We start from the raw sequence: 12,521 nt of genomic DNA on the forward strand, positions 1-12,521 counted from the left end.
CGCTCATAATGATCAAAATAAGCGACATTGGTGCCACAAGGTCGAAGATCCAAAAGTTGTTTTCGTTCATACACCAGCAGAGCGTTGATGTCACAGATGAGAAATGAAAAAAACACCAAAAATACGAACACCATCAGCAGAGGTGGATTGCAAGCCATGTACACAGGCGCCATCTTACCGGAAGTAGTCTCGGTTAAGACTCTGGCAGCAGCATTTTGGATCAACTAAAGATGTTTTACGGAAGTATTTGGACACCCAGGTAATAAACCATTGCAATAGTCCAGTCTAGACATGACAAATGCATGGACCAGTTTTTCTGCATCATTTTTAGATAAGATGTTTCTAATATTAGTGATATTACGCAGGTGGAAGAAGGCAGTTCTAGTAAAGTTTTTAATGTGGGGGATAAAAGACATGTCCGGATCAAAAATAACATCAAGATTTTTAACATTAGAGCTGGAGGACAGATTAATGCCATCCAAGGAGGGAGAAAGACTGAAAAATTCATTCCTCAGGTGCTCAGGTCCAAAAACCAAAACCTCAGTCTTGTCTGTGTTCAAAAGGAGAAAATTAAGGATCATCCAGGTTTTTATGTCTCTAAGACATGCTTGTAGTCTAAGTAGCTGATTGGATTCATTGGGTTTAATGGACAAATATAATTGTGTGTCATCAGCATAACAATGAAAATTTATCCCATGCTGTTTAATAATTTTACCTAATGGAAGCATATATAAAGTAAAGAGTATTGGCCCAAGCACTGAGCCCTGAGGAACTCCATGACTAACTTTGGTGTATGAAGATTTATTATTTACATTTACAAACTGGAATCTATCAGATAGATATGATTTAAACATCAGTGAAGGTTTATGGTGTATCTTACCATGAAATGGAAATATAACAATAACAATAGCCAAAGGTTTGTATAACTTATTTTGTAAAGATTTTTTTCTTCTGTTTTGCAGTTAAACCTACAAATTATATAAAAAACGTATGAGCATTAAATCTGCAGGGCTACACCTGCATCAACCTGTGGGGTCATGGGCTGTAAAAGGCCCCTGGCTGCACTTTAGACACCATGTCTCTCATGATCTGCTAACCTTGGAGCGCATGTGAACGACTCGTCTACTGTCACATCATAGATCAGTACCCCGAGTCTCATCAGCTGACTGGAGCTGGGGCCACTTTGTGTTGGCTGTAGGGGTTGAATCGACCAGTTGCTTGTCGATTCTGGGACATCTCGTGTGTTCTTAAATTTCAAGTAGACTAGTCGCAGTCACCATCGCCCGCCCCGCTGTTTACAGATGTCATTTCTAACCCTGGCCCGGTCCGGCCAGAGCCAAAATAATGTGCAGGATGGGTGGGCTGGGTTGGTGTTGAGCTTTTGATTGCGTCAGCGGACGCATGTGGCTGACGATCCAATTTGGATCACCAGCAGCTGCTCGTGGCTGTTTGACTGCGCGCTGACCGGCCAGTTAAAAGAGGTACTGAAAAGTCCAGATGGATCACCGCCAGCGACTCATCTGCGGCTTAACTGGACCCAGCCGCTGCGTCAGAGAACATGCACAGTAGACGGCCAATAATAACCATAATATTATAATAAGGTGGATTCCACCACCACCACCCCGTTTTTAGTTTTGTTTTTTACGTGCCACACATTCCTTTCACTTTTGTAGCTTAATAAAGTTTTGGTTTTCCTGTGACTTATTTGCAGTATGATAAATGGAAGGAGCATAAATATACGCTCACAATGTTGTTGCTCTTTTGTTTTTGTTGTTGTAAATAATAAATTACATTTTTTGTGAATATAATATAGCATCTTGAGTTCCTATGACGTCACAGCATTTGTTGTGAACGACCCTTAGTTGCAGCACATCTTTGGTGAATATCTTTAAAACTCACTGAGTTACAGTCATGTAAGGTCAGCTGGCTGTGGCAGCCATCTTGACTCAGTTTGATTCTAATACATAGTTGGTTTCAGGTCTCTCTTGTAAATGACTCGTCGAGGCTCAATGAGACTAACCTGTATAAATAAAGGTTGAATGGTTGTAGAATGAACATGAAAAATTTTTTTAGAGAGAGAATTTCTTTGAAATTGTCTTTGGTTCATGAGATATTTTGCTGACAGACACAGGCTTCAAATAACCAAAAAAAAAAAAAAGTTGTTTGCTCAGATTAGTTGCAGCTCGGGGTGACCTGTCCTTTCAGGCCGTAGCCCCCCAGCTGTGGAATGCCCTGCCCCTGTCTCTTCGTGTGACCGTCTCTGTTGATTCTTTTAAAACGCAGCTTAAGACATTTTTATTTTGACAAGCTTTTAGTTAAATATTTTACTGTTTTTATTAATGAGCTGTTATTATTTTTGTTTTATTTTAAGCCTTTATTATTGTTTTACAGCACTTTGTGATTGTATCTATGATAAGTGCTATATAAATAAAGTTTACTTACTTACTTACAGTCAGGAGTCAACCAGTAAAATAATGGTGAGGAATTCTCCGTGTTGTTAAGTCTGGGCGTGTCAGAGCTCTGCAGCTTAACTGTGCACAGTGGACTGTGTGCTGAGTCCATCATCAGTGGACACGCCCGGACACGCCCACTGCACGCTCATGGACATGTGTTAATCTGCATGGGAGTAGGTAGTTGTGTAATATTTCTTAAACACACAAATTCCCACTTACACGTGCACAAATCACAAGTTTATTTTACAAACATCAAAGTTCATGCTCAATCATCCAAGTACAAAATCCAATAATGGTCCATCGGGTCATCTGAACAGATTATTTTATGTGGAAAGACGTTTTGCCCTCTATCCAGAGGGCTTCATCAGTCTGAAGAGTCCTGCTTGGTGGGGAAACAGTTTACTTGGGTCTCCATCTGATGAAGCCCTCCAGATAGAAGGCGAAACGGCTTTCCACAAAAAAAACTAACTGTCCAGATGACCTGACTGACCATTATTGGATTTATTTTACAAAGTTACAAATCTAATTTATAAGCACAAAATATTTATGAGCAGAGTTTGTGTCCAAAAGAAAACTGGTAGCTGATTTGTTGAAGCTAAAACAAGCAGAACCAAATCTACGTTTAGCAAAACAATAGTTAAAAGCTTAAATTAGCTAAATGGTATATAAAAGCATTCATACACCATCGGTGTAAGAATGTGATGAAGCACTAAATAGTCTCTTTAGAATGATGTGTTCAATTAGATTTGTAGAGATCTAGTAGAGTGCTGTGTGAATGGGTAAATGAGGACACAGATTGTAGTGTAAAGCGCTTTGAGTATCTTGAAATAAGATGGAAAGGCGCTATATAAATACAGTCCATTTACCATTTAATGGATTAAACCATAGCAAAATGCTAAATTTAACTAAACTTATAGAAGAGTTAAAATAAGCAAAACAGTAGCTAAAAGCTAAAATGGGAAAAACAGTAGCTAAAAGCTTAAAGTAGATAAGAAGACAAAAAGTAGAGCATGTATGCTCAGGTAAATTTTACAAAGCTTTAATGTCTTAAAGCAACTGAGGCGTCTTACCATATTTCTATTGGAGAATAGTTTTTAAATAAAACGAAACAATTCAAAAAGTGGTTACGAAAACCAAAAGCAACAGCTCACTGTCCCCAGTCCAGATGAACATTTTGATAAATGAATAAAAAGCACTAAGAATGTGGAAGTAGTGTCTGATTGCAAAAACACATATCAACAGGAACACAGCAGTATGAATGCTGACTCAGCAGTTAATACTATTACTATGTAATTTGCTACATCTGATCCATCCTTATATTTCCTTTGCCCACTTTTCCAGCAGTCCCTCTGTGAGAAGCTGGGAACTCCCTGGACCCGTCATTATTTGTTATGTGCCATTAAATTAAAAACTGACAATAAATTGTTGACCTGTATTTTTGCATGTTAGGACTAATGAAGGGATGAAACTATCCTTTGATGAAAGGTAAACACTGAACTACACTATATAGTCTGTAAATACTAACGTTGCGTGAAATTAATAACGGACCTTGACGTAATGCACCTCTCGTGTCAGAGATTAGAATAACGTTGTTCTACGCTGAGAAAGACACATCTGTACCTGATGCAGTCAAACCGTAGAAAGTTTGTAAGGTCATGCCAGGACGCCACACTCAGAGGATGAGTTGTGAATGACTCTCTGCTACCACTACCTCAGTATCTGTACAGCTCACCAGGTTACACACAGTTTAGTCTCCTAAGGTCAGCTGGCTGTGGTGGCCATCTTGAACTGGACTGACTCCACACTTTAAGCAGTTGAATAGCCAAATGCTATCCAGCCAGTAGTTAATAAGATATTTTACTAACAGGAGTTTACTTCAAATGGTTAATGGCAATATTTGAAAAAACTGTCTGAACAAATTGTTAGAGTTCAGAATATGAGCTGCTAATTCAGCTCAGCTACTACCATGCCTTATTTCTGGTTAATATGTATAAAACTGGGCAGCACGGTGGCGCAAATGGTAGAGCTGCTGCCTCTCAGCGAGCAGGTCCCTGGTTCAAACCCCGGTCCAGGGGCCTTTCTGGGTGGAGTTTGCATGTTCTCTCCGTGCATGCGTGGGTTTTCTCCGGGTACTCCGGTTTCCTCCCACAGTCCAAAAACATGCATGTTAGGCTGATTGGTAACTCTAAAATTGTCCCTAGGTGTGAGTGAGAGAGTGAATGGTTGTTTGTCTCGTTTGTCTCTGTGTGGCCCTGTGATGGACTTGCGACCCGTCCAGGGTGTACCCCGCCCCTCGCACAGTGATTGCTGGACATGGGCACCAGTGACCCCCGTGACCCAAAATGGAATAAACAGGTAAAGAAAATGGATGGATGGATGGATGTATAAAACTGACTGAGCTAAAGCCATCCTGTGTTTTATAAATATCTTTTGGCTGTGGGGGCCATGTTGAGCTGAGTTAACTACAAATGTTTATGAGTTGTACACGTACATTCAGCAATTACTTTCTGAGTTTCATTAGAATACGTCCGATACAAGATTCTTTCCTCACAGACACAAATACACATTGTTTGTTGACAGTTCCATTCAGTAATAAGCAATAAAAATAAACCATATACAATTGTTCTAAAAAACAATTAGAATAAACATAAAAATAGCTACTTTAAATTACTTCAACTTTTACTTTAATTAAAGGTAAGTCTGTTTTTATGACTTGTAACAGTAATATGTTATATGAAATGTTTTATTTTCTGGTAGGTTTCAGAAAAGAACAATCTGTGTGGCTGATTAAATTAATAAAATGCCCAACAGGCTACTAGTTCAAAGTTCAACCTGTCTGGCTCCTTGTCTTATCTGTCTCAAACATTTCATCACACTTAAAATCAAACAGGAAAACTGATGAAAACAGCCCTTTCTATTGTGTGTATAAATATAAATGTGAATCATCCTCGTGGTGTTTTTGATCAAAGACCACATGTGGCCCCGGAGCCGCAACTTGCAGCCCCTGCCCTGACAGCTGCAGCCTGCAGGGACGGAGCAGCTGAAGGCACAGCGAGCTAAAGTTGTCCTCTGAAGCGCAAAGATGGATCCTACCTCAGCTTTCTTTGAGCATACAGAGGAGAGTCGGATCCAGCTGTGATCCAGATGTGGAAACCTCAGGTCAGAGTGTTAAAAAGAGCAGCCCTTAACTCCGCTCCACGTCATAGCCGCAGCGCCTCCGCCCGACACACGTTCTGCGCATGCGCGCCCAACCGGACACTTCCCCACATCAAACATCTGTTCTGCTCTCACGAGCGGCGAAACAATTTTATTAGTCATGTCAAATGTTACCTCTGACCTCTGCTTGTTTTTAACTAATATTTATGTGATTCAAGCCACAATAAGCTATTTATAGTCAATCACGTCCACTCAGTACTCTGATTACTGAGGGACTGCCAACAAAGGCGGGTGATATGCAAGGCCTTTATTTACTCACTGAGAGTAAAAAAAGTGCAGAGCACGTTTTCACATAGGTAAAGCTTAAAACATATTAGACTTAAGTGCTCAGATAACCCCATGTTAGTAACACATCTACTTATGAGTAGGATATGCTCAGTTTTTCTAACAATACTTCAGTTTATCTGTTTGTTAAAAAAAATAATAATAATAAATATATATATATATATATATATATATATATATTTATATATATATATATATATATATATATATATATATATATATATATATAAACTTTTATTTCATGCAGCTGATTGAAACAAAGCTCGACTCTGTTTTCCACCTAACCACAAAGTGCCTGATTATTAGTCAATTAGCTGTTATCAAAATACAATGATGTTTTTCTCTTCAGGTTAGGTCTTCCTTTTTTTTTTTTTTTTTGGTCTAAGTATCTCATTCATGTCAGTCTTAAGTTATTCAACAAACCAAAAACATAACGTTTGTAAATTAGGATCTGCAAATACATGTTTTACAGAAGCTAGTGTTGATTAAAAACTTAGAAAGATATTCAAAAACCATGTCATAGTTTATTGCAGTATTTTTCGTATGTGCCTATAACATAATAATTACTTTGTTTGTTGGGCTGTTTAACAAGCATGTGCTCGAGACATCACATAATAAAAGGCTACTTGGGCACTAGAGTTTTAGTATTTTACTGACAATGAAACAACTTATTTGATCAAAGTGTAATCGTAATAAGACATTCAAAGGTAATAACTGAACTAACCTTTCGTTCAATGTGCTCAAATCACGTCCAAGCATTTGTCCATGAACTTACCAAAACTCTTGTTTTTTTTAGCAGCAATGTTTAGCTAGATTGAACCTACTTCCGCATTGGTAAACGGCTGTGTCGGGATGCATTTATTTTGTTTAATATTGGAGAAAAGCTAAGTTTTGATGAAGGCGGTGAATTGGATCATGAGTACAACGATTGACGTGCCGCCCGTTTAATTTGTCTATAAACAACAAATGAAGCGCCTCCAGACACGGCTGCGGTAGCGTCTCTCCGGTCACGTGACTGGAGGTCCCAGGTTGTTACAGTATGGCGGAGCAGACACTGACAGCTAACAGCGGGTGAGTTTATATTATTCACTGCAGTTATGTGAGAACACAGTGAGCGGTTTTGTGCAACTCTCTTAAAACCCTTCATGTAACGAAAATACAAAACTTTTTTTGTCCCTGTGTGAAGTCAACATCGTTGGCGCTTCTCACGTTTACATTTTTGTAATAACTTATGCACTTATGGCGAATGGGTATAGTTTTTCCTAACGTTAATAAAATAAACTATTGTTTATCCAGACTTTCTCACTAAGGCTTAAGATATTAAAACAATGTAATCAGAAGGTGAGGTGTGTACTTTGTTGTTCTGGGACAGATTGTGCTAGAGATGATGCGTTCACTGCCTGCTGGGATGTTTAGCTTTAGGTTGTTTACAATGTTTTAGGACACGTGTTTCAATATGTAGAGTAATTTATTTTCAGTGTTGGTTCAAGTATCAAAATTATTATATTTCTTATATTCTGTCGTAGAAAATAAAGGAATATGAATATGTGAAGTTTATAGTAACATTTGTGAATAATTTAATATACAGATGTTTTTGTTATCAACAATAATAAACAATTTAGAGCGAGTCCCTTTGGCACATTGTTAAGCAGAGTATCAGCTGATGTCTGTGTGTCTGCATTTATTCCTTTGTACTTTCATTTTGTTGTGCCTCTAGGGCTGTGCAGAGAGTGTTGTCTGTTGCTGGTGTGCACAGTCTGGCCAGCAGCCTGTGGAGGTACGTGGACAACACAATAAGGTAATTACTGGTTCAGTCATCCCTGTACTGGCCCTCATTCTGCTTGTCTGGCCTTCTAACTTGATGTAGCACAGTTAAAGTCCACCGTCACCCTGAAGTGTAGTTACAGTTTTGTAACTGCTTTTTTTTTTCATTCAACCTTTATTTAGACAGGTAAATCCCATTGAGCCTTGAGGACTCATTTACAAGAGAGACCTGATTTCAACAAAGAATGATTACAACAATGGACAACAGCGAAAACAATAAACAGTTATAAAAGGTCATACTACAGTTTTTTTTTTTTTTTTTTTAACAAATAAAATGGCTAAAAGAAAAAGGTAACAAAAAAACAGCTAGATTCTAAGGCAAATGTAGAAAACTAAAAACAGGAACATGTCTGCATTGGTCTCTGCCAGGAGTCCAACAGATTCTTAGGTCGTTTTCACACTAGATAGTCCGGTAGACTTGGTTCGGTTCGGGACCAATATTCATGACCTTTTGTTTACATTTGAGCTGGTGAGTTTGCATTCACACTGCACTGTGCAGTCAGTCAACCTGTTGAACCAACCTGTTCCCCCGCTCGCCTGTGGGGGCGCTGCACCAAGAACTACTGAAAGAAACGACACAAAAACCTCTGAAGACACGTCTTCTTCTTCTTCTGTAAATAAAAATAAAATGAAGTGGCATCAAGTTTTAGCAGTTTTAGGAGTTATATTTTGTCATTTTTCAAAAATGGACTTAGCATGAGCAGAAGATGAGACAGAAGACCCTGGAGAATATTGTTTTTCCACACAAGGCAGCTGACAGCTCCATATAAGGTAAGAGAAATGCGTGTTTGTTTACCCTGCGGAGTGGTCCGGTCTGTTTACATTCACACTGCACTCGAACTGCGCTGGAGTTCGCTTCTACCGGACCGAGACCTAGGTTTTAGCCCGGGCCAGAGTTCGCCTTTTTGTTCCGTGACAGAGTTCGATGGTGCGTTCACACCTCCCTAAACGAGCCGGACTTTCTAGGAAAACGAGCTAGAGTTCGATTAAAGTGGACTAAACAGGGCTAGTGTGAATGCACCCTTAAAGCCACTTAGAGAGGTCAAGGTCGAGAGCTTCAATTGTTTTTGTAATGTATTCCAGGAAACAGAAGCAGAGTAGGAGAAGGCCCTCTTGCCTAGTCCTCATTGAGGGAACACTGCAGGTAATAATATCCTGAGAGCACACGCCGTAGCTGCACTCACACAGAGACATGTAGGAGGAGATGTATGAAGGCAGCAGCCCAAGAAGTGATTTAAAGATGAAAATGTACCAGTGAGAGAGTCTGCATGAAGTTAATGATGTCCAGTTAACCAGTGAATACAGGGTGCAGTGGTGGGTACAATAATCACAGCCAGTTATGAATCGTAGTGCACCATGATAGACAGCATCCAACATCTGCAGGGTTCTTGTAGGAGTGTTCATGTAAATAATGTCACCGTAATCAATGGAGGGAAGGAAAGTCACAGATACAAGGCATTTCCTAGCATTCAGGGTTAGACAGGATCTATTTCTGAAAAAGAAACCCAGTTTAACTTTCAGTTTCTTTACCAAGTTTTCCACATGGAGCTTAAAAGAGAGATGTGAGTCGACCAAGATACCCAAATATTTATAGGAATCAACAAACTCAATGGGGACACCATTTGAGGATAAAATCTGAGGAAGAACTGCTGGGACCAACTTCCTATTTGGAAAAAATCATCCCTTTGGTTATGTCGGCATTTAGGACAAGTTTGAGGTGGAACAAATCTGTCTGGATGTAGTTGAATGCAGATTTCAAAAGCTGGAAAGCCTTATCAACAGTTTTAGCTCGACAATAAACAACTGTGTCATCAGCATAGAAATGTATGCATGCATTAGGGATGTTTTTACCTACATTATGTATGTAGATTGTAAAGAGGGTGGATCCTAAGACTGAGCCTTGTGGTACACCATTGTTGACTGTTAAATAACTGGAGGAAGTACCATTATGTTGAACACATTGCTTCCGGTCTGAAAGATAGTTAGAGAACCAGCCAATGGTGTGATCTGAGAAACTGATTTCTGAGAGTTTATGACACAAGATGTTATGATCCACAGTGTCAAAATCTTTGGACAGGTCTAAGAAAAGTGCAGCACAATAATCCTTAGCATCCAGTGCTTCAACGATGTCATTAAGAACCTTCAGTGAAGCAGTGGTTGTGCTGTGTTGCTTCCTGAAACCCGATTGATGTTGAGGTAACATGTTAAATGAGTCCAGGTAATTTTTGATTTGAGAGTTTATCAGTTTTTCTAGAACCTTGGCTAAAATGCAGAGTTTAGAGATTGGCCGATAGTTGTTCAGTGAGGTGGGGTCACCTCCCTTCAGCAAAGGAAGAACAAAGGCTGTTTTCCAAGCGTCTGGGATGGAGTTTTGTCTTATGGAGAGATTGAAGATGTGGGTCACAGGGACTGTGATGATATGAGCAGCCAGCCTTAAGAAATAAGGTGGAAGTTCATCTGGACCTGCAGATTTTTTAGGATCAAGATCTTTTAACAGTTTATTAACCTCACTGACTGAGAATGGAGAAAAAGAGAAGCTGTGTTTAACTGAGGATTGACTTGTAGGAGGGATCTGATTTGTAGAAGTTTGGTTATTAAGTGAAGTGGCTGATTTTCTGTTAGTAACTGTGTCAAATAAACAACTAGAAGCAACAAAATGTTTGTTGAAACAGTTCAGGATCTCATGCTTATTTGACACAGGAACAGAGTTAACGAGAAGTTGTGATGGGAGGTCAGATGATTGGGGGGTGCCTGAGAGAGATTTGATGGTTTTCCAGAATCTGTTGGGGTCATTTAGATTTTTGGAGGTCTGAGATAAAAAATAGTTGCGTTTTGCTGCTTTGATGGCAGTTGTGCATTTATTCCTCATCTGTCGAAAACTCAACCAATCAGTATCTGAGTCAGATTTTCTCACTGCAGCCCAAAGATGATCTCTCCTGTGCAGGAGGTCAGCTAACTCTGGAGTAAACCTGGGGCTGTCTCGTCCCTTTATTCTGAACTGACAAAAAGGAGCATGTTTGCTTTAATTTACTTGCATAGATTTTATTGTGGAAGCTACAGAGCATTTAAAAGTTGTGCAGAAATTAAATTAATTTGGATTTACTGATTTAATATCCCGAAGAATACTACTTTTTTCATCATGTTCTGTTCTCTTGGGCACTGATATATAAGACCTGTGCAGTGAAATCAGGTGCTGAACTACCATTCATTCAACCTTTATTTAAACAGATAAATCACATTGAGCCTCAAAGACTCATTTACAAGTGAGACCTGTTTGGACAGACAAAAACAGTGGTTAACTGGACACATGTAGGAGTTGGAGGCGAAAAAAATTCCTATCAGACTTTTTTTTCTGCCTGAGGGAAAAAATCTCTAATATAAAAAAAAAACACCTCGCACAAACAAGCACATATTTACGTAGACAATCTACAGACGGGGGAGACGAGAGCGGTCAGCAATGTTCATAGATGCTCTCGAGGTAACTGTAAGAGTTCTGATAAGGATGTAATAATCATCCAGTGTCCTCCGGTGAGGTCCATAAACATTCTCGAGGTATGTCAAGGAATGGCCAAGAATAACGTCTATGAGAATCCAAGAGTCCTGAAATGATGACACAAGTTTATTCAGCTGGTTTCATCTGGTTATCAGTTGGAAATTCCTCAGGGAGGGGGTGGTGAGCGTCAGATCACATGTTCTCCAGGCGAATTCAGATAAACACACTGTTGTTTTCAATTCAATTCAAATTCAAAAATACTTTATTAATGTAGATGAACATATACTGTGATATATTCATAAATTAAACGGATTCATTCATTTTTCTGGACTGAATAATATCGTGCATTGAATTTAATTAAATGTAACGTGAGACGTTAATTTTCTTTGACCCATCAAATGAATGTGGTCATTTATTTTCAGAATCAAAATTTAACATCAAACATTTACATTAATTTGGCAAAATTGAAAACAACAACAGCTTATTAATCAGCTTTACAAACAGGAAAACCATCCGGCCATGATTTTCCTTTGCTTCACAACAGACATTTCTAAAAATATCTGGAATGATTTCTAGCAGATAGAAGAGTTTTAAAGATGGGAAAATGAAGTTTAGGGGGAGAGGAAAAGATGGATGAGGGAAATTTGTCAGTATCAGCAACAGCACGCTCCGTTGAGATCCCAGCTTCTTCCTCGGTACACTTAGGTGGTGTAAATCAACTCTTTACCTGGAGGAGATGTCTCCACTGGTACGAAGTTCCATTCAACGCACCCTTTCAACGTCTCCGTAGGAATAGCTGTGAATCGTCCGAAGTAGTGACGGTACTTGTTCGACACAAGTTCACCTCCCGGTGGACTCACAAGAGGAGTAAGTCCGTCAGAGTTCCACTCAGATGTGGAAGATTGCATAATTCCCACAAGACTCGGAAGAACTCCGGCTCATGTCTGGAACTCCTGTTCTCTCCAGCGTTCCGCACTCTCCTCCAACACGACTCGAGCTCGACTGGAGCTGCTCTCTGCAAACGACTGAAGCTGGTTTGAACTAGGAAGTACCGACATTTAAAGAGTTCTATTTCCGGTTCATTTGGGAGGTTCCTGATTGGTCAAATCGACCAGACAGGGGTGTGTTTTTGTGACGTAAGAGGTCACTAGAAGTCAGAAAAACAGAATATGTTTTGGAACAGATTGAAAATGTTTTAGAGACTGTATTGTGAAATTCTTTATCAAAAGGGCTCGTGAAACGGTCGGCAC

At 39.4% G+C, this 12,521-nt stretch overlaps 1 protein-coding gene across 1 annotated transcript in view; it reads left to right on the forward strand.

Moving 5' to 3' along the window:
- Positions 1-6,973: 6,973 nt before the first annotated feature.
- The window catches only part of abhd5a (abhydrolase domain containing 5a), a 50,866-nt gene continuing 45,318 nt past the window's right edge, over positions 6,974-12,521 (forward strand). The window contains exons 1-2 of the mRNA XM_037677191.1: positions 6,974-7,025; positions 7,672-7,752. Of these exons, the coding sequence (XP_037533119.1) occupies positions 6,994-7,025; positions 7,672-7,752 (113 nt within the window). The 5' untranslated portion in view covers positions 6,974-6,993. The remainder of the gene's footprint in view (positions 7,026-7,671; positions 7,753-12,521) is intronic.

The sequence above is a fragment of the Nematolebias whitei genome, chromosome 5 (assembly GCF_014905685.2).
Source record: "Nematolebias whitei isolate Nwh7 chromosome 5, NemWhi1, whole genome shotgun sequence".
Classification (NCBI taxonomy): Eukaryota; Metazoa; Chordata; class Actinopteri; order Cyprinodontiformes; family Rivulidae; genus Nematolebias; species Nematolebias whitei.